Genomic DNA, 23,253 nt, shown 5'->3' on the forward strand with positions numbered 1-23,253 from the left:
ATAGACTTGTGTGACATAGCATTACTTATCCCAGTTACTTGAAACAACCAGACAGTTTGTTGGTGTGAGCTTCTTGAGGGGGTTTGTTACAGAGTAATTTATAAAGGAAAAACAAATGAAGCAGGTGAGGAAGGATAATAGAAAGATGGCAGAGGACATCAAGCCTAATACTTTCATGCGTCTCACAGGAAGAGAGCATTGAAAGCAGGTTGTGAAATTTAGTCTGCTTCTTAGGCCGGGAAAACCCAGCAGAGATGTGCATTCCATCCATCTGAATGGCTCTTCTAGTAAAAACATTGCTAGACGCGAGCACGGTCCAGGAATGGCAAATGATGAATGACTTAGCAAGCTACCTTGCTGGGTATTTAATCTGTGTGGTTATCTAAACAATTTGAAATGCTTCTCTTGGCCTGAGGCAGTTCTGGGCAAAATGAAGTGCCATGCATTAAACCTTGTGCTATTTCAGCTCTAAGGTCCCAGCAGGAGCCCAACAAGATATGGCTTCATGAAAGGTGATACTATATTAAACTAACAGTACAAGTTGTATCAAACTCAGTTCCAAATTCAATACAAAAAGTCATGTTTTTAGAAGGCATTTTGAATCTAGCACTAGCACTTCAGTCACTTGCTGATGTCAGTATTAAAAAATTGCTTTGTACAGCTGCTGACTACAAGGAAGATGAGAGGTTAAATTGGGTTAGCGGAAATGAAAGGCATGCAGTGGAAGAAATATTAGTATCAGAATGTTTATGGAATTTGTCATTAAATAACAGAAGTGTTTAAATTGGAACGCCAATTTAAAGCATTCGTTGTTGGTTTTTTTTTAAGAGTTTTTTTCCTTTTATGTGAAATTGAAATTATTTACTGAGATATAAAAGGAAACATCGATTTATTTATTTATTTTTTCTTTTCCCCTCTCTCTTTGAAAATAAAAGTAAGTAGAGGTGATGGCAAATCACTCTCAGTTTCTTACTCTTCAGACTCTCCTGAGCTAGAGCCTGAGCCACCAACATGTATTAGAATAGTTCTGCTATTCTTACTACGGTTGATTACAGTTCTCTGTTATAAAGGGTGGAGGCACTTGGTTGTTCTCCAAAGAAAGTGAGTAATAATTGACCTAATGTACAGAGCACATGAATAACATATTCTTTTGGTAAGAAATTTATGTTTTACAGGGTGTGCTAGAGTTCACATCCCTTTTTCACATCTTCCAAAAGATTTTAAAATACTCAGCTGCTCTATTAAATTTCTAATTCAACAAATACTCAAATATGAAGTATGCATTAGATAAAGCTCTTGAGTTGAATCCAAACACTGAAAAATCTTTTAATCTGTCTTGAAAACAGCTGTTTAGAATTTTGAATAGAAATAACAACTTCCTTCAGCCTATGTCGTTGATGTCTGCTTCAGTCTCAAGCAGGGAGGAATTTCTTTCTGTTACTCTGATGCAAAGTCTTGCTGCAGTTCCAAGGATTCAGCTATCCACAGAACATACTGGGGTTGGTATCCTGCCCTTGTTGTAATCAGTGGAAATGCTTCCTTTGAATTCAGTGTGACAGATGACAGACTAAGAAGACTGGAGTTAGTTTTGAAACATTAACATCAGTTGTTTAGAGTGTGGCTTCACAAGCCCTTATTGACATATGCCAGTTTAGACACTGCTATTGTTCTTAGTGTATGTTTGCTGAAGGAATTCTTGCTATGATAGTTGTGCTTTTCAGTGTCTGAGATCATTCAAACAAATTGGATGAATGTATGTTTTGCATATCCACGTGCATAGCCACTTCTGTTCCTTGTTCATAATACTTGGGTAATCTTATCAAATATTATGTAATGACTCCTCACTAAAGAGTGCAGGTGAAATTTCTAGGCAATTGCTCATTGTATCCAAAGAAATGCCAGAAAAGTTCAAGATGGCTAATGTTACAGTGAGCATCAAAACAAGTAATTATTTGCCACTTATTGCAAGCTGTTGCCAAAACCCTGCAGGCAGTGGCTTACGTTTGTTCCACAGCTCTTTGTTTGGCTATGTCCAGAGGGTGGATTGTGCATACATCCCATGCACAATAACAGCTACAAGAAAAGCATATTGGCTGTATGTACAAATATATGAGTGGTAGTTTGAACTCAGATGGTAGAAGTCTTATATTGTTTGGGGAAATGAAGCTTGGATGAAACTTCTTGAGAAGTATGGAGGTGATTGAAACTGTAGTGAAGTCAGAGAAAGGAAAACTCACCCAGTGAGTTGGGTGGGCTTTGAATCAGACCTCAGAGCTGATGTGGACATTGGAATGGTCATTTTCAGCCAGATTTTAAGAAGGTGCATGAGATTAATGAGAAAGCAGTTAGCTCTGTGCTGTAGTACAATGCATTAATGTCAGCTGGTAATTTAGGATAAAAGTTAGAAGTGCTCACAGATATAAGCCAGAAATACGAACAAGCTCTAACAAAGAGGGCTACTAACTCTGGTTCTAAGGTACAGAAATACTGTAACTTGTAATAGGGTTCATTTAACAGCAATTTGGGGTTTTAGGATGATGAATAAGAGAAGCTCTGACAGAGCAAACAGCAGGCAAAACACATACTATCTCATTCTGTTTTATAATATAGCGTTCCTTTTCTTTTGGACTTATATGCAGCATACACAATCTGTTTTTCACATTCTCCTTTCTAAAATGTTTCTTGTATACAGATATGTTAAAATACATTGGTTAATGAATTGAAAAATGTGTGTGTACGTGCCCTCCAATAGCTATTTTGAAATCCAAAGGGCCTTATCACACACTTCAGCTGGATTCATGTTATACCCAAATTTGAGCACATAGGTGGGAGTTTTGGGCCATTCTTTTCCCATGAGATGATGTCCTGTGCAGATGGATTGCTCAGCATGTCAGTGACTTTCTGCACCTCATTCAAAGCAAGGGGGTTGCCTGATATTCACGTGAAAAATTAATAAGATCAATTTTATGAGCAGGGCTTTTAATCAGCTATTTTAAATGTGCTGATCCCATTTCCAATTCCTATTTAAATGAGGGAAGGAAGGAAATCAGAATGCTGCCAGGTAGGAGTTCCATCCAGTGGTTATCTCAGTTCAAACATGTGGGCTAAATTACATTATCTTTCTTATTTAGGCTTATAGTATATTCACACAAATGAAATGTTTGTGTGTAAGGGCAGTTTAACCAGTGTATTTTATTTTGTAAGACGACACTATTTGATGCTTTAAAAACATTTTTTCTAATTTGAATTTTGTTTAACACAAGCATTGTTGAATCCTGAAGCTTAATTACTGAAATAGATATTTCCTTACAGGAATGATGTAGATAGAATACGCTATTTCTGGGAACAAGCTTACTTACCTTTTGGATATAGTGCTCAATACCTCTGATGAACAGGGGGAAGTGTATTGAATTATGAGCTTTCTACTGTTTTATAGGAGTTTTTAAAAGCCACCTGAAAGTTTTCCCACAGTGCTGGTTTACAACCAGCTGAAACTTTAGACACCACTAAAAACAGACATAGTCTGTTCCATTAGCATTGCTTAGAGTGATGCTTGTGTGTATCTGTGACCACCTCTATTCTTAAAGGTACCCATCTATTAAAAAAGAAAATATTTCCAGTATTTCAAAGTGCAAGTTAAATTGGCACTGGAATTGCTAAACCTTGCAGTTTAGATAGGTGCCAGAGCTCCCACTGAGGAACTTTGAACTGCTTCATACTGTTTTTTGTACACTTAGCCATCTCAACTCTTAACTCCCATCATTAGATAGGAGCTTTGTGTTTTTCTTCCCTCTTCTTTTTGCTGCCTTGGCTTGTTGCATTTTCATCACTCGTGTCCCCTAAAAGCTTTATGCACTGGCTTTCCCCTTCCTACAGGTAGTGTACATCATTTCCTGAGATTGCTGTCTCTTACTCTGGTCTGATCTAGGAGCCACTCACTGTATTTGCAACAGAGGACAATGTGCAGTTGCTAATAGAAAACTGATTAATGCTGTAGGTTTTGCTGGAAAACTGATTGATTCTGTATTTACTGTAGGATTTTTAAGTTCGTTTATGAACCAGTCTGTGCTTACATAGAAATGCCTATGGTAGAGCCCTAACTGAAATGTCTTGTGCTTCTGTGACATCTTTCCCATAATTGTGAATGATGAGGTGTATGTCTAAAACTCCCTGACATTTCCCTTAGGACCTAGAAATGTCTCAATTCACTATTCTAATTCAGACATCGCAATTACAACTGTAGTCTCACAAATGCTTCTCTTTGTTCGTATGGAAGAATAGTTTTTGGGTGATCACAGCAATGGGAAAGGCAGTGCAAGCAGAATTCATTGCAGATAAAAATTTAGTGCTGAAGATGCCGTGAGAAAAAAACATAAATTCTGTGGCCCTTCTTCAACTTGTTTCAAACTTTGCTCTGCTGTCCTTATTCGGACACAGTTCATGCTGTTGTTACCTGAAGTTTTGCCTGAGTTAGGACTAGATGAGTACATCTTTGTTGTTAGATTCTGTAGCCTCATGTCATCTCTGCTTAAGAACCACATTAAGTATCCTTATGTTTTGTCCCTGTTTTACTCAAATCTGTTTTTAAGTTCTTTTGCTTTTGTGTGTATGTGTGTGCCAGTTTTCTTTCTCCATGATTATAGGGGAAATGTCATAAATCACTCTAAATACTGATTAACAAGTCAGTCTCTAATGGTAAATACACAGCCTTGTCCATTGGAAAATACTCCCCCCCATGTGTTTTTTCCTCTGACTTCAGAAATACGAATCCCACGTGAGGGGACATTGTTCCCGTGTAGCAGCCCATTCCCTTCAAGTGAATATCATCTGTCCTTCTCTATGATTTTTAAAGTTTTTAGATTGCTTTTACACATGTGTGTCCAGTATAGATATATTTCTGTAGAGAAAATAGTTCATAGCATCTATTGAGTTGGAAAATTAATTAGACGACCTAATTGATTGTGCATGAGTTGTTCTGTGGAATGTGTTCTGCTGCTGTTGCACTTGCCCAGTACAGAAAATCTCAAGAGCTAATTCTTTTGGTCATTTATTACAAACAGACAATTAATTGAATTTAAAAAAAGAACTGAAGATTCAAAACACAAAAAATGTTATGCAAAAAATCTTTTCTCCTTTTATTGTTATAATGCCAAGAGAACTGAATTCATCTTGAAGCTCCCTTTATCATTCACAGAATGCACAAGTCTGTGTCCTGAAGGCTGTGTAGTCTGAAGAGGAAAAAACCTTACAGCGTCCAGAAGTATTGGCAGCCCTATGTTACATACAGAGAGATTAAGTCACTTGTGTAAGGGTATACAGGGAGTCTGTAGCGGAGTCTGAAACTGAACCCAGGTCATCTCAGTCCCAGCCAAGTGTCTCAACCACAAGACTATCCCTCCTCTTCAGTATGTCAGTGTAGAAAGTAGGCCAAAAAGTAGTTTCCATCCTTTTATACACAGCGTTTTGTAAGGCTGTGAAGTATTATGTAGTAGACAGGCATCTGGATCAACAGTGGTTTCTGCAGATCTTTTTATCTGTAAACAGAAGCAGAGCCTGTTGGTGCTTTGTGCATTTCATATAAATTATTATCTATAAATTTCATAGTTAAATCTGTACATAGCATACTTAATTACAAAGCATTTTGATGATTTTCAGGAATGGAGAATGTATAGAAAGTGTATTTAAAGGACCTCTGTGTTCTGTGGTGCTCTTAATTTTCATGTATTTTAGGTTCTGCTCCTGTTTATTTGATTAGATAACAGTGCTGTACCAGCCTATGTGGTACACAATTTACACAGAAAAAGGGAGGCTCAAATGGCATAACAGGCTAATTCACCTGTGTTTCTTGATGGTTAAGTACTCCTGTGTGGGGAGCTAGTGATGCTAGTGGTTAGCTGACCTATGTATGGGAGATTCCTACTCTACTGAGTACTTTCTTGTCTTCTCTGTATAGCAAGTGTTACAAAACTTCTGCTGCAATATTTTATGCTTTAAATGGTTGGATGTTAGGGTGAAGTTCTTTACTAGGAGAGTGGTCCTCCTAGTAATAATCACTTGCACTTATGCAGAGTGGAAATAAGGGAAACCTTGCATTTCAGCCCAAAATCTCCAAAATAAGTTGTAAGAAATCATTTGAAAATGTGCAGGGATTGATGTGATGAACTGTTCAGTGCAGATTTATGTTTCCAGGAGTCTGATGCTATTCTCCATGAGAGTATAATGAATTAAATACAATTGCTGTGTGTCACTTTCAGTTGAGCTGGTATGGGCTTGATTTTGGAAAAAGGCCTCTGATGCAGAATCGGTCTCTCCCTTCATCCCTTTAGTGGCTGTTCTTTTTGTGTGGCAGTTTGTGCATACAGTCACAAAAAATGGGCTTCCCCACAGAATCACAGAATGATTGAGGTTGGAAGGGTCCACTGGAGGTCAGCTGGCTTAGTCCCCTGCTCAAGCACGATCACTTCCAGCAGGTTGCCAGGACCATGCATAGTGACTTTTTTGAACATATTCCTATTAGGAATGTATTCCCAGGAATATAGATAGCTATAATTACTTCTTTGGTTTTTATTTAGTTTTGACAGATTGTTTAATTGAGAATCATCATGAACAGTTTCTCTAATCCTTGGATTGAAAATGTGATGTATGCAGAAAATCCTCAGACATTTGAAGCCATTAATTCTTTGATTTTGGGGAGATATCCTCCTCTTAGTGCTATGCAAAGACACATGTTCAACTAAGCTGTCAGTGAAGACATGAATGACAGAACATCTTGAAGAAATAATGCACCTTTACTTGCTTTCATTAAATTATAACATAGCTGATGTTTGTTGGCTCTCTCCAATAAATATAGAAGTTTCTGCAGCTTGTTCATGATGATCGTTTTAATGCTTTAGTAAATATTGAAGGGAAAGGAATTATGAAGAGGGAGCCCTAGGCTCACTGAAAACCTGTAAAATCCAAAGACCAGAAGAATGCTAACTGAGAAGTAGAGTCCATAGCAATATCATACCAAAAAACAAGCAAACAAATCCCAGTGATTAAATACATGAGTATCTCATGTATTTGATAATCAATGTCTGTCTATGCACACACACTTAATAAAATAATTTGGTGTAAACACAAAGTGATGCCACAGTTTCACTGAGGAAGGATCTTCCAAAAGAAGAGTGACATGGTATTTCAAGTTGATGCATTTCACTGTAGAGTTAGAGATGAGACATTACTGCCTGAAGTAATTTTTTGTACATAGTTCTGGGAAAGAAGGAGCTTTCTTAAGGCAAGCCTTAAGAAGAGCCTGGCAGCTGTTAGGAAGAAGTAAGAAGAAACTGTTGATTGCTCTAATTACCTTGTTAAAAAGCTGCCAAGACCTTGGAAGTTCTGCATTCTGTTAGGACCACAAACATTTGCCTGTGTGTCATTATGATAATATATACTTACCAACACCCCAAACACCATAATTACATTTACTGCCTTCCCTTTAAGTTATGCAAGCTGAAAGAGAGTCAACTTCTTGCCATTCCTGCTGTATGTTTACTCTTTGTATTTCACTTAGCTTAAATGGTGAAATTGGCTCTCCTCATCTTCTCACCTCCCTTTTTTATTTATAACCTATTTTGAGTTCTGGGCTGAGTTTGAGTCCAGTGATCTGCAATTGCGTTTTGTTTCATGACACTGCAGAGAAACATTTCTATACTATTCCCCCCTTTCCACTCCCCCGCAGCTATTTCTAGTGCATTTGTACCACTCCTTTTAAAATGTGAGCAGTATGCCTTTAAATCCTGTGTGTTGCATTGTCTGAAAGCATTTTCCCTTCCTTTGGATGTCGGTCTATTTAATATACTGTAACTCATTAGGGTCTATTTTTCTTACACAGTTTGCACTACTTTTGGATGGTCTCAGCTCTTTTATAGTCAGTGTCTTCTGGAGCCAAAGAGAAAAAATTCAGAGCCTGTCTACTAGCTTTTCCTTACCTTGCTACTTAATAGTTAATACTTTGTGGTATGTTAAGACTGTTTCTATAACGTGGCACTTCTTAAGAACTCTACTTTTTAAAAAGTAGTAATAAACTTCAGCCAACTAAGTCTTTTTAAGTGAAACTTCCAGAGTTCTTCAGTTGAATGTATTCTCCTGAACAGTCACTGGGTCTTCACAACAAATGTGTCACCAATGTTAGTTACTTTTTCTGCTAAAAGAGAGATGTTTCTTTTTAGCCTGTGAAAGAAACTGGAAGAATTAAAACCTGTAAAGAAGTGTTCTTTTGTATCTCACATAGCAAAGTAGAGTGGGTTAGAGTTTGTCAGGTAACTGTTTATTCAGAAATGAGGAGTTGTTCTGCGTTTAGCTGCATTGCTTACTGTTTTCTTCATCATGGAAAAGGATAAAATGTGGTAACAATTTTCTGTATTTGGACTGCAGCCGTACATAATTGGGAACAACAGAGCTACAGACTTGATTTTGGTGAAATGCTTAGTCTGCGTGTTGGATTAAAATGTGTGCAACAAATCACTCCAATTCCCTAATAATTTTTTGAACATTATTTTTTTTATTTTATTATGGTAATGTTATTACTTTTCAGTTACAGACTTCAAGAACTGGGTCAAGAATAAAATTGGCTTGAAAGCAGTTGTATATTTGTTCTTGAAAATGGATTGCCAAAATACTTTTTTAAATGGCCAGCCTGAATTGTTCTGTACACACACTGCAACTGATAATGTTAGTCTTGTGCGGTTACTAAGCAGTTATTTAAAAGCCCTGTTCTTTAACCAGTATCCCAGGAAGACTAGATAATATTAGCTAGATGGAAATATTAAACTGATCATCTGTGCAAAAAGGGATTTGTGAAGAAGGTTACAGAATGGAAAATAAATTTAGACTGAAGTGTGCCAGCAATTCAGTATATGAGAACAATTTGCAAGAAGCAGAGGTGAGGAAGACATGTAGAAATGGGGTCATCAGGTTCATGAATTAGAAGATGATATTTCTAGGTGTGGGATACGTAAAGCAGGAACTGATTTTGTGGTTGACTAATACAGAACAAAAAATTATTATAGCAGTGGAAGTTATTTATTGCAAGTGTTGGATATGCCTCTATGGATGTTTTTTGTCTTGTTAAGTTAATGAGAGGCAGCTTGGAGCAGTGATCTGTTCACAGCACAGCTGTGGTTTTTTGAGCCATTTCTACTGCTGGATTCATACCTCTGCCATACAGCACTGACTGGCTGCACTAGTTTCCAGTTCCAGTGATATCCTGGCAATAAATAGCATTAAATCTCAACAATTTGAGCTCTGTGCTGGGTTGTGCAGTGATGCAAATGAGAGGTGGTCTTGTAAATATGTGGAGCAACCTCTGGCACTGGAAAGCAGCAGACAGAAGTGACATGGTAATGTTTTCTTCACATACCACAGCTAAATCCACCAGGCATCATTGGTAAGAAGTTTGGGACATTGTAGGACGTAAGGTTTAAAATATTTACAAAGTTTTGTTTTCTTCTGAACACCCTCTAATATCTTTGCCATGTACTTTCCAGCGATGACACATTGAGATCTGACTAGGATGAGTAATGGTGTCTGGCTTGGGGGAGGAGGGGACAGGAGAGAGCTTAACAGTGAGTAATTATTTGAGGAAATTGCCCGCGTGGAAGTAAATGTTGGGATTGGATGCATTTATCAACTGGCATTTCAGTGTCACCTGTGAGTGGAGACTTACTGGGTCTGACTTTTTAAATAGTTGGAAGTCAGTACATTGAGCAGACGTGGGGCAATTTCATTATCAGTGTCTCTTGATTCAGCCTGTGGGGTGAGTTGCGTGATCTTCCTCTACCAAGAAAGATGGAGGCAAATAGTTGTTATCCCATGGGTTCCTGACGATGATCATTTACTCTTCTGCCTAGTGCTTAAAAGCCATAAAGTCCAGTGTAAATGTAAAAGGTGATTTCCTGATAACCTGAAAACAACTGAAAGGGAGCACTTTATAAGTGAAAATGATGTTCAAGCGCATCAGCCTTTCCCGTTCCTCTGGCAAAGTGTCATGCTACTTTGCATTAGCTTCTTGGGAAATGTACATCTGTAAAACATTCTGTCTGTTTCCTCTGTCCTTATCAGGAGATGTTTTCATCACTGGAGGTACCCAAAATGACTTTGATAGACATTTTGTAATTTAGCCTGAAACTCTCAGCCTTTAAAACTCAGTGTGCTATGGTGGTGCTTGCTGCTGCAGTCAGCTTGGTCTTGTCCTACTGTGTCAATTCTGAGCCTTCCTGTAATTCTTGGAATTTTACTGGAAAAAATCCCATTTTGAGCACAACTTTCTGATATGTGATGTTTATTTCCATCATCTTTAAATGCATTGCTCCTTTTCTGAAGAGAGTAAGATGACTGAAGTACAGTGAAAGCTGTATTGTTTTGTTATTGTGATTGTTTGTGTACCAAAGGGGGAAGAATGTATGGTTTCCAATCCAGGCAAGAAACATGGCTTTCTCATAGAACTAAGATTTAAGTTTCTCATCATATCTATGCAGCTATTATGTCCCCATTTGTTTCAGATGTTACTCAGATTACTTGATCTGCATTTATTCAACTCCTAGCTTTTAAGCTTGGGAAAAATGGCAGGCGTTTTGTTTGTGCATGAATAGCCAGGCCAACTCAGAATCTCTGAAGAAGATAAGCTTGATAATGTGTGCAGGCTTCCCTTCTCTTCCATGAATTTTTGCTGTGATTCAATTGACCAGCCAATGCACATTTATGGAAACTCCTTTGGAAATCTTGTCATCTGCTTTTCTATTCCTAATCTATATTTTCTAATCTGTAATTTGTGCTTCTCTCTTGTACATCAAGAAAACAGAATCGCTTAATTATTTTTGTTCCTTTTTTTCCGTGTATGGAATAAAGGGAAAGTTGTCCATTTGCATTGCTGAGAGTACTTTCAGTTGCACGGCAATTTGAGCTGGATTTTGGGGTTCATGCTGAGTTTACCCATAGTCCTGACTGTGGTAAGATGATTGCTGGCTTACTAGCATCTCATCCTGTGATCCTTGCACTTATCCAGTTCCAGTTTATTTTAACAGGGCTGGAGGAGTCTGTCAATCTCATCAACAGCTGATTATAAGTTTATAAAATAAGGCTGTAAATTTGAACCATCAAGTACTCTGTATAGGAGGTTTATGTGGAATGAATATTGGAGACTGATCCAGCATCCTTTCACTGGCATAATCATTTAGTATGGGTTCTGCTTGTTCAAAATCATATTTAAGTGTTATTTTTGCATGAAATAGGATATTGTTCCTGAAAACAAACAGCAGGTAGCACGAACTGAGGGCTTGAGAGCCTTCTGAGTTGAGAACTTAAGAAGAGTATCTGCTATTGAAAGTCTTGTACTATCCTGGTGTTTAAGTCTCATTGGTGCTGTCCAGCTTAAACTGGAACAGTTATTGGTATTTATTGCTGTGCTTAGTTTTGATCTAAGTCTGACAAAGTTACATATTTCAGCAACCTCTCTGATGGTTTTAGGAATATAAGGGATCTTTTGTGAGGATAACAAAAATTATTTGCTGATTATGGCTAAAACAAGGAGTAGATCAGAATGCAGCTTGATTCTTTCCCTTGGACTTAACAAACTGGATTCTCACATGATGTACACTACCCTCACTCCATTGCCCTTTTGCTCTTTCTGACATAGCTGAAATTAAAGTGCTTTTAGAGTTTCATCTGTCTTCTCAGTTGTCTGAGCTTCCCTTGTAGAAATAGCTAAGAAATATGTGAAGAGGCAGATAAAATTGTTAGACAACCATGACTGTTGCCATAGTGAAGGTTACTTGCACATGCTGAAGTTTTGCGTTAGAAATATCACCAAACATTGGAATTTAGGGTTTTAAGTTCATATCCCATGTCAGTGCTTTGTAGCACTGGCTATATAAGTTTTACAATATCAGTGTCGGTGGCATATAGGACTGCTGTAAGACATTTTACTTATTATGTTGAAGAGTGGCTTGGTTAGTCAACAGAATTATGTCCTTGGAATGGAATAAAGATTCATTAAGTGGTTGGTTTCAAGGTGTCCCTGGTTTGGGAAGCGATTCTGGAGTTCTTGTCTAACAAGAGAACTGTTGGCAGAAGGGAAAGACGTTCAGTCTTTAACACTTTATACCAATGGTTTAATGGAAACATGTTACTGTTAACAAAGTTTGGAAGTGGCATGAAAATTGAAGGAATTCATGATGTCATCACTACAGGGCGGTGTGAATTGCATAGTGAACTTGGCTTAGGCAGCTGGTAACTATTTCAGTACAGACGAACATCAGGTTTATAATTTGCTGGCTGTGCTCACAGGATGCTGGACTCTGTCCGGGTGCTGTGTAACAGAAAAACATTTTAGGGTCACTCACAAAGAATTAGCTGTAGTGTGCACCCCGGATGTGCAGGAGACGGCAGTAGTTGGCAGTACCACTATTTGGTTGTTGCCCTTGGAGAATGGAACAAAATAAAGTCTACTAGTGTTTTATTAACATCTTAGTTTAATTCTTTCTGTTGGATAAGTGGCCTGTCCTACCATAAACAAATCAAAGCAGATGTGTTCCACATGCCCTCCTTTCAGCTGTAGGCAAAGCTTACCCACATATCTGGTACAGCATATGCCTGAATAACAGTGAAAACTGTCCTCAAAAAACTTTCTGCAATCTGTATTTGCATCCCTTGAGATTCATTTGAGAATAACTTATGGGAATAAACTCATCCTAACCTTTTTATCTGTATTATTTTAATGAATGTTCTGACTGTTTAAAATGAGCTAGTGTAAAGACTGTCCAGATAGTGTTACTAGGTATTAAACCAAGCTGCAAAGGAGTTGTGGAGAATCTTAAATATATAATTCCATTGGTAAAATAGTCACAGTGTATTGGTAGAGGAGCTTATTTTCCATGGATTTGAATGAGAAGTAAATCTGAGAAAAACCCTTAGTAGAGCACTGCTAAATAAAAATGCTGGGGTAGTCAGAAATATTTATGTGCAAAAGAATTGCCTGAATCTTGTTGCTTTGCTTCATTACAAATTTTTATTGTGGTGCTCATTATGTTTCCTGTCTTTGAAACAGATTACAGGACTGGCCCTTGCTTCACTTTGGTAACGAACCAGATGTGCCAGGGACAGCTCAGTGGAATAGTCTGCACAAAAACCCTTTGCTGCGCAACGGTTGGGAGAGCATGGGGCCACCCCTGTGAAATGTGTCCTGCCCAGCCGCATCCCTGTCGGCGAGGTTTCATTCCAAACATTCGAACTGGGGCCTGTCAAGGTAAGTTAACAGCAAAACTTCCCCAAAAGCTGCTGAAATTGTTACTGGATTAATCTTAATTGAGTTACACTGCTGTGAATAACCTGTCCTAAGCCATTCTTGGCTATATGTGTGAAGTATGGAAAAACATTGTCAAATGCATTACTTCATGATTCAGTGAGTGCCTGATGTTCAAGTGAGTACATTAGTAACTTAGGTCATGTGAGAGCAGCCAGCATCTTAATGAATTTCTCACTGCCAGGAGCCTTTTCCCTTGGTTCTGTGACGATGTTTTTCAGAGTTTACCACTCAGACATTCCATGGAGGAATGTATTCTGTTTCAGAAATCACTCAAAACATGCATCAATCCGTGGCAATACTGTTCTATTTAACTTGTGGGGGGATTTATATATATATATATATTTTTTTTTTTAGCTAAAATTTGTTGGCTTTGGATTTGCCTTGGGCATCTTACCTCTCAAGCTACACTGTTTCATCCTGGGGAAAAGCGTGTGCTGTGCCATTTAAAATGCCTTATTTTACTTATTATATATTTTATACAATTTTGGAAATGCATTTGCATTTGTTTCAAATCGTAAAATCCACCCAGATGTTGCTTACTTCTTTCTGAGCATGCCTTACCACAGAAAGTCCTTACACTGCTTTTGGCTTTTATTCTAATACTTCCAGCTGTATAAATTCTTTTATTGTCTGGATGTCTGGCAGGAAACAGGAGAAAGTTAACAGGGGCAGCTATGTATTAAACTGATGTGCATTATAAATTCCCAGGACCGTATCTTTGGGACTAGTTTATTTCGATCTGTATAACATTTTCTAATAAGTTGCAGTATTTTTTTTAAAACAGAGGAGATAAAGATTATAAATCTACTAATAATTTGATTTAATTGTGAAATTCCTATGAAAGGACTTCAAGGCATTCCATTGTATTAAAAAATGTAGATATCTGTCACAGGCCAAGTCCTGGTTGGTGCATGCAGATAGACAAGATGAACTTTAAGATGGGCATGTTTGTGTATGCCACGTAATTTGCACATGTTTTGACCCCAGCCATTCTGTTCTCCCTCTCACTGTTAAAGGTCAGAACTAAATTGTGTAGAAGTCTGTAAATTGGTGTTTTGAGATCTTATGTGCATAAATAAATGGCCACACCCCTGACCTCATGCCACACCTAGTTATATCCCACTTATTCCTGTCATGGAAAAGGTGCAGCAACCTCTCCTCTGGTTTTGTGCAGTTCACAATAAGGCTATTTCTGCTTGCTACACGTTTCTTCGCATTCGGATACATTTATGCTAATTCATACGCAGTGCCAACACAATTTTGGCCCTGTGTGTTTGACCTGTACTTTCCAGTTTTCTCTTGTAATGTGTTCATAATTTCAACAGATCTGCTATAGAACTACATATCAGCCTTATTTTCCATGCAATTGTACTAAATCCAGTCCCTTTGAAATCAGATAACATCCATTCAGACATTTCAGGCTTTCACATCTATATTCAATCTAACTGAAGAAAAGCAGATTAAATAAAATCTCAGAGTAGAAAAGAAACCATTATTATTGTGTGGAGAAATCAGAAGAAATAAAATGGAGGGGAGGACAAGTTTGTTATAAAAAGTAAATAGAGCATCACTGCCCAAAGTTTGACTTTGGCTGGCTGGCTCCAAGTTAAATTAATATTACAGCTGAGATTTTTTAAAGATACAAACTACAAAAATGAAAGCCAAAAGGTGGGATTTTGAAACAGACATCATGACTCAGGAGCATGAGTTCTACTTTTTTCATTTAAATTCAATACAATGCCGTGAAGTCTGGCCTGACGGCTGTTATTAAAGCACAGCATATTGCTTTAGCTTGAGTCCCTTGCAGCAGTGCGGCTGTTGGTGGGTGCTAAAGCTGTGCTGCTTGTCTATGCTTCCCAGCACAGCAGGTAATGCACGCATGGCAGTGCTCTTGACTGCTGTCCTGCTTCCCGACCTGGTTCAGACAGCCGAGGGATCTTTACATAATGCTCTGCAATGTGGTACAGATATGCCCCTTGGCGTTTCTGAAACTTCCTACTTGTGGCTCCCAGGGAAATTGCTTCTTGGCCTTTTGTACAGACATAATACTTTGCTTTTCAGGCTGGAAGACACATTACAGCTGTCTCTCTGTGAATTATACAGGGAGATTTAAAGGCATCATCTCCTTCAGCTTCTCTCCTGTGTAGAAACTGACCCTAGCATGAAGCCCAAGAATTCAATAAATTGGATTTTGCCAGCAGTAGCTAGTAAACCCTGGGGAGATATGGAAAGCACAGCGGTTTGGGATGGAGAGTGGTGAGTGCTCTGTTTGCTCCCAAAGGATTAGGGAGCAGCAGGCACAGGGCTGCCCTTAGGGGTGTGTGAGCCAGACCTCCGCTGTCTCCTTCTGCAGTATCACTCCTCCTCTAGTCTCTTTTCTGTGGCTATTACTGAGCCATAGCAACACTTCAGCAGCTTAGTGATGATACATATGTTGTGCTAAAATAGTTGTCAGGCCAGAAACTTGAAAATATTTGTCTTGTGCTTCCTACCTACCCTATATTATCTTCATTGTCATTTAATTATCTTAAGTGAAAATTAAAAGCAAAGAGAGAGAAACAAAGGGATAAGTTAGAAAGAAAAAGGCAGTTATGAATGTCTAAATACATCATTAATAATGCCTCTTGATATATTAATTATGACTGTGAAACTCCTTGAGTCAAATCCTAACCACAACTTGAAGTCGTGATGCTGGTCTTACTACGGTGAAGAGTTAATCATTTCCATCAATAACAACTGCGCAGTTCCCTGTATGAGGCACTCATCGTGCACATTACACACTGTTCCTTTGCTCAGCTGGGGCTCCTGAATGGCTAAGTGGCCAGCACACTTGGTTATGTGCTATATGGAGTTGCCAAGATTTTCGGAGTGGCAAGTGATTTTGAATGCCCAGCTTCAGATTCTTTAAAGGAACCTGGGTTTTAGCAGGCTGTCTTCTCTGCATCACCATTCCCCAGATGTTTTGCAAAAACAAAGCAATAACAGTTAGATGTTTAATGTCTGTAACAATAATAACCATATGATTTCTTGCAGAAAATATTTAGAGTACTGTACTTAATCATACTTTGCACAGAGTAATTACAAAATTAGTGTCTGTCTTCACAAGCAAGTATCATAATATTATGATGGGTGAATAATGGATTTAGGCATATTTACTTTAATTTATATGTAGACAAATTATTATGGCTGTTCATGAGAAATGAATTAAAAGTGGGTGTTTTGTTTTTTTTTTCCTTTTTTATATGATAGATGTGGATGAATGCCAAGCTATCCCTGGGATCTGTCAAGGGGGAAATTGCATTAATACTGTTGGATCTTTTGAGTGCAAATGCCCAGCTGGACACAAGTTTAATGAAGTGACACAAAAATGCGATGGTAAGAACTTTCAGAACTTTCTTCCGAAGGAAGAGGAGGGAAGTCTTTTGGGGGCCAATTTTATTTACAAGTCTGTAACAAACTTTACAGACTATTTTTCCTTGAATATGCAAATGAATTCTTCACATGGATAATAGATAATATGGATAGTTGTCCTTTCTCCTTCTAAACCAGAGAATCTTATTTATTAGCCCTCCAAATTTTCCCAACCTTTTATTCATGTAACATTTTACAGACTTAAAGATACATCTGAAACAAACATTAAAACTAAAAAATGTTTTTAACTGATATGTTTCTTAAGAAACATTTGAGACACCATTCTGTGTGAGTATCTTTTAAGCAAGAAGTGTATGTGAGTAGAAGATTCCACACATCCCCACATACTCAATTAAATTGAATTTGACATTAATGAGAGCTGGATACTGCTGAGTGTTGACTAAGTGTCAGAGTGCAGGACTAAGCTCTAAACTTATCCTTATATTTGCAGATGTTTAAGAAGGACAAAAGTTATCTTTCCTTATCCCTAGTCCTCATTTGAAAGAGGAGTGTGTACTAGATATTATTGTGAAAATTTGGGCTGCATGATTACAGACTCTTGCAAATTTTTAAGTGTGATTTGTTACTACTTTTTCCTCTCTATAATATAATAATCAGGCATAGATTCTGCAATCTTGGCTGTCCCCAGAGAATTTTTCATTGCTTGACAAGCATTTAGCATCTTGCAGATTAAACCCTTCAATAGCTGGAATAATGAACCACCACCACCACCACCACCACCAGGAATTTAAGGTGATCGTGAAAGTGAGGTGTGCATCCACCACCTTTTCTAATTTCAAGGAAAACATTATAGTTTAATTACAGGTTAGGGAAAGCAATTTCAGAAGAGTTTGTTCATAGCATGGTTTTCTTACTTACTGCCAATGGTTTTGGCAGACAGTAGGCCAACTCCAGGGCAGAACAACATTGCAAATGTTTCCTTCTGCAGATGAAGTACCAAAAACGTGGCGAACAGAAAAAACTGAACATGAGCCTTGTTAAGTGTTAATACTTGGAAAACTGAGAACTGTAGGCTTGCATATGCTGCACTGTATAAACATTGCTACAATAGTTTTGATTGCTAAATCATGTAGAAGAGTACCTTCAGAGCCTGCAGTTGGTAACAGTTAAGTAATAGTTGACTGAGCCCAAGAACTAGAACTAGGAGCTATCTGCTTTACTAGCTGTACCATTTTATTTTGTGTCCCAGTTCACAAAAGATCATGATAGAAATTACTAGATACAGAGAGAGAGTAGAAGAAGATAGGAAAAAAGAGATGTGCTGGATTAGGTTCTCTTTATTAGCACAGCTGGTGGAAAATTAGATTTTAGGTGTTGCATTATTTCACTGCTTCATATCAACATTCCTCTTCCAGTTGCATTAAAGCTGAGGTAAATATTATATAATTTTTTTGGTGGTGATTGGTGGGAGTAATTTTTCCTTGAGTGACATTCATATTTGTGAGTACACTGAGTATACTTACCTTTATAAAACTTGCATTCTTAATAATGACAATATTGCTTACATGAATGTCAACACGAATATAAACAGTGAAATACTGTTTGGGTTAGGCTCAACCCAAAAATAAAGAGTGGTGATTTTGCTTTTCAAAAGGTCAGACTATATAAACAGTGGCAAAACTGAGTTTAAGATAAACACTGGTGAATTTGAGTCAGAAGATGCTTGAATACGATCCATTTACAACTGCATTTTTCTCTGTTAATTAAGGGCTCTATTCAGACCAAAATTCAATTTCCACATTTTTTGTCACTGAGACTTTCGGGACTCCTGCAGAGTATATTCCTGGAGCAGGAGCCAGAAGTCTCTTAGCAATGCTCCCACAGCACTCAGACTCAGGGCTCTGGCAACACCCTTAAAGTAGCACTGAACAAAACGTCACACCCCTCTTGCACACCCAAGTGAGGAATGTGACCCACATCACGACAACTAGCAAGATGTTGGGGAGGAATGTGTGCTCAGAGGGCCCAGAGCCCTGCACAGCTCAGGATGGGACTGTGAAGTTTAGCTGTCTGTATGCCACTTCATTCCCTCTACTCTTCTGCAAAGGTGAGGGGCCACAATGGTAGTAGAGCTCAATTCTTCACCTTTGGAAAGAAGAATAGGTAACTTTTATATTACTGTCCTCACAGGAGAAGCAGAACAGAGATCCTCTCTACTTGCTTAAAAGCTCATTAATGGGCCTGTGGGACTTCGGGTGTTCCCCCATCTGTTGGGGCCAAATTCCAGTTTAGGCGTTACATTTAAATTCCTACAATCGTTTTTAATGACTACAGTATTATTCATTCCCTGCCTTGGTGCACTGGGTGGTGTTGCACTATTTCATCTCAAAAATTTTTGTGGTTGGTGAAATCATTATTATAGCCATGTGTCTATCTGTTTGTAGATCTCTGGAGAAGAGTTTGGATAGAATCCTCTGAAGCCATTGTTTATGGCTGGATTCTTGGATTCTCCATAACAGGAGAGATACTCAGTGATCATAGGTGGTTGTGACAGGCAGTTGTCACTGATTGCTCTAGAAGTAACCTACCTTTATACCATGGAAAAAAGTGAGCTGTTTTTAAGCTCAGCTGGACTCCAGCTTTCTTGAAGATGAGAGCACTGCTAAGTAGATACAGCTGCATTGTTAAGACAGTCACTGGAAACCAGGGGGAAAGTAACTATGCATCACGGACAGGCTACTGCTGGTAATTAAGGAGCAATTAGGACTAGCATAGGTTGTTTTTGGCAGGACCTTATGCTACTCAAACTCTTAACTGTGGAAAAAAAGTCCTTTACTTTCCTTCTATTTATGTATGTAGCTATGATCAGATGTTTAGTATATGGGTTTGTTAGTGATGGCACTCATAGTATGGACTTTTATTTTAAAATTTCTAACAAAATCTGGGTAGAATTATGGGTATGACATGTGCTGTGCTTTCTGTGGTGGATATTCCAGTTTCTGTTTAGAAATTTGTTGGAACTTCAGAGCATTTACCTAGTGGAGAAATCCCCTAAGAGCCTTTTTGTTGCCAAAGAAACAAGTAAAAAACAGAAAAGGTAATTTTTGTTGCTTGCAGTCAATCCTACTTTGATCTGTAATCCTGTTGAATTGCACAGCTGGTCAGTGCTTTACTGGGGATTTCCAAGAAAAGAAACCAAGTGCAGTAGGATGGATAGACAGTTCAGTAGGTGCTGTGCTTTCCTTCGAGTCAGCACTGAATCATTGGCTGTCTGGTGGCAGAAGATGCTGTACTGCTGAAGATACCATAAGATATAATAGTTATGTTCCCAATCACTGTAGTCATTACAGGCCCCATGTTAATTTTCTTACTGTGCAGAATTCGGTTTGAAGAGCTAATGGCTTTCTTGCTTTTAATTTCTACAGTTAGAGATTTTCATCCATCATTATCAAGCAGCAGAACAAACATTCTTTCTTTCTGCAATTTACAGATATTTTCTTAGATTTTATTTTACTCGTGTTTAAGATATATAATGGGAGAATCTGATCCTGGTTCAAAACTGATGACCACGTTCTTACTATGTGAATTAATAAGGATCTCATGCCAGAAAGTTGGGTCATTAATAGTAATTATAAAACACTTATCTGCCTAATATAAGTAATAACACCCTGCTTCTTTTTTTTTTTTTTTTTTTTTTTTTTTTTCCTTGAAGATATTGATGAATGCAGCACCGTTCCTGGAATCTGTGATGGAGGCGAGTGCTCAAACACAGTCAGTAGCTACTTCTGCAAGTGTCCTCCAGGGTTTTATACAGCTCCAGATGGCTTAAAATGCATAGGTGAGTTGTATACTGTAAATGATAAGTCAGAAGGTGTCATGAGCATTCTTTAACATCAGAAATGGGTAACAGTGTACAAGAAATGCATTTCAACTTGTCTTCTTTAAATCCTGTTATATAGAAGTCCATCATGTGTCTATATCTGCATTCTGAAATAATTTTTCCATTTTCATGATGTTTCCTCCCTCTTTCACTTTTTGCTGTAACTTTCTTTTGGTATTTCATTTTAGAATCTTTCTGTCATGCCATATTTTTTATCTTAAAGTAGGCAGAACCTAATTAACAGATCTACTTGATATTCATGCTTAGTCTATATTATATTCGGTAGCCGTTTAGAGAAGCGAATACACTTCAGAATGAAGATAGCTCACTCCAAGCAGCAGATATTTGTCACTAAAAGACATAGTGTGATAAACTGGGTGTGGGGCACTTGGATCTGTTTTCATAATGTTGATGATGTGGCAGTGCTGTTCTTTCTGGCTTTCACTGTGGTACAGCAGAATCAGTCTTTCAAACATTACACTAGCTATCAAAGGACTGTGTGAGTTAAATGATTGCCACAGCAGTGCCAAAGCCATGAAAGAGTGGTGTTAGTTCACTTATGCATTACTTCTGGGAATCACATAGCATGCTCTGCAGCAGGTTGAGTATCTTATTACTTTTTTTTTTTTTTAATTTCTCTTAATTTAATGCAGTAATTGCTTTTTTTTTTTTCTTTTTCTTTTTTTTTTGACTGCCAATGCTGAATTCTGAGCAATCATTGTCATTATTTAGGAATCAAATTAAAGACTTCTTATTTCCTTTGTTTTAGCTTGCAAACCTTAACGGCTTGTACACAGTGACAGCACCAGAGTTCAAGAGAGCTTGCTGTATTTAGTACCTTTGGTAGAAAATTGTTTGGGAATGAGTTGAATAGAAATGATTTCACAGAGAAAAGTACCAAGTGATAATAATTCTCTCAAGAGTTCTGGAAATAATTTGGCTTATGATTAATTTTCAAACATTCTATTCAAGTACATTCTATTGCCATTCTGTTTTTGCAGATTAAGAGAAATGAAATGATCAGGAATAGCATTTTGGTAGATTAGATGCATACTGCTCACTTAAAATGCTGATGGAACATTGCTTTTATTGTCCCAGATGAACAGCTCTCAAGTGACTGTGGATCATTGATTTCTGCTTGTAGCTATTATTTACAAAGGATATTTATGTAGCTTCTTGAACTAAAGAAATTCTATGGAGAAGCTCAGTGGCTATTTTCTTTCTACTTTTTATACTCATATCTCAGACAGATTACACTGCATTACATTCCTGCACTTTTCCAGTCTTTTTTACCCACTGCATTTGCAATCTGAAATAGTTTAACTAAAGAATTGGGGATTTAAATGATTACAGGCTTTGTTAAGTAATATGCCAGACCATGAGCCATCATTAAAATTTTGGCTTCATGTCCTAGGCAAAACGTGCTAAATGGGAAGCACTATTAATTATCTACAGATATTTTGGAGTAATGTCTAAAAGGCACTTCACATACTTGCCTAAATAACAGGGATAGAGCTTGAGTCTGTATTAGAGCTGGGCAAAACATGTACTCTTGATTCAATTACAACATGTCTATCTTAAGTGAAAAGTGTGAGCAGAACGTGTCTATTCTGTTAGAGACGAGGAAGTGCTTCTGAGAAATATATCCCTTATGGGACTCAAATGGAGCCAAATATCCAAAGGGGGAACTGAAAGTTCCATTGTTCCAAACCTTAGAGATTAGAATAGACAAAGCAAAAATGCTATCTCCTAGAGCTGGAGAGCAGGAACAAAAGTAGGACACCTTGACCAAATATATGGGGAATGCTATGAAAAAAAATCTCAGTCTTAGCTTTAGATGTATGTATTTAAAAAGAAAAAAAGCAAGCTTATTTTTCTTGAAAGCCATATCCATGGGACTTTTTTGTCTTTTTAAAGTACAGTGCTTTTTTAGTGAAAAATATTAAGATTTTAAAAGCTGAAAATGATTTTATGTTTCTGAAACAGAAGTTGTTTCCAGCTGTTCTTGACCTTTTGTGTCTTTTCCTTTCTGCAACAGAAAATGAAAACAGAAAAAAAAAAAAAAAAAAAGTACTAAATAAGAAAATCACTAATTAGGAATATGAAAAGATTTGCTGTTTTTCCTCTCAAGTTTACTGTATTATTCTGAAAATGATCTGGTTTTGGGATAAGCTTTTACATCTGTAGGTAGTAAAAGATATTTGTTCTTTGTTTATTTTGTTTTTGCTTGCACAGAACCCATCTGATCCTTTTCTTCTGCCTATCAATGCTTTCAGTTGTTTCAAAAGTTCATATTGGCCAAAACTGAGAAGGACAGATTACAGGAGATGATAGTGTTGCTTAGATACTTCATTCCTTACTGTGCATCTCCACCATCACACTAAGCATTTAAATACACCTCTACTCTGTATAAAGAGGAAAATGAAAGTAGATGCATATATATATATATATATATATATATATATATATATATATATATCCTCTAGATGATCTAGTAAACTCTGGGAAGCACTGTTACCAGACAGATAAAGATGCCATTCTGTGTATAACTGAGATGCTGTTTCCTTAGAAAATGGTATCTGCCATTGTAAGGTGGTATCTGCAACTTTTTCCAGTACCCTTTAACATCAAATGTTTGTGTATTTTAGAAACAAACTTG

General features: G+C 37.6%; 1 protein-coding gene across 3 annotated transcripts in view; it reads left to right on the top strand.

The window, feature by feature from the left end:
• Positions 1 to 23,253, top strand: part of FBN1 (fibrillin 1) — a 136,995-nt gene that overhangs the window by 33,122 nt on the left and 80,620 nt on the right. For all 3 annotated transcript variants that reach the window (XR_014934361.1, XM_085515482.1, XM_015872957.3), the window contains exons 7-9: positions 13,085 to 13,282; positions 16,592 to 16,717; positions 20,427 to 20,552. Coding sequence is in view for 2 of the 3 variants with exons in the window: in XM_085515482.1 (XP_085371608.1) it covers positions 13,085 to 13,282; positions 16,592 to 16,717; positions 20,427 to 20,552 (450 nt within the window). In the remaining variant the exon portion in view is untranslated. The remainder of the gene's footprint in view (positions 1 to 13,084; positions 13,283 to 16,591; positions 16,718 to 20,426; positions 20,553 to 23,253) is intronic.

The sequence above is a fragment of the Coturnix japonica genome, chromosome 14, assembly GCF_054131305.1.
Source record: "Coturnix japonica strain WE chromosome 14, WE-NBRP24, whole genome shotgun sequence".
Classification (NCBI taxonomy): Eukaryota; Metazoa; Chordata; class Aves; order Galliformes; family Phasianidae; genus Coturnix; species Coturnix japonica.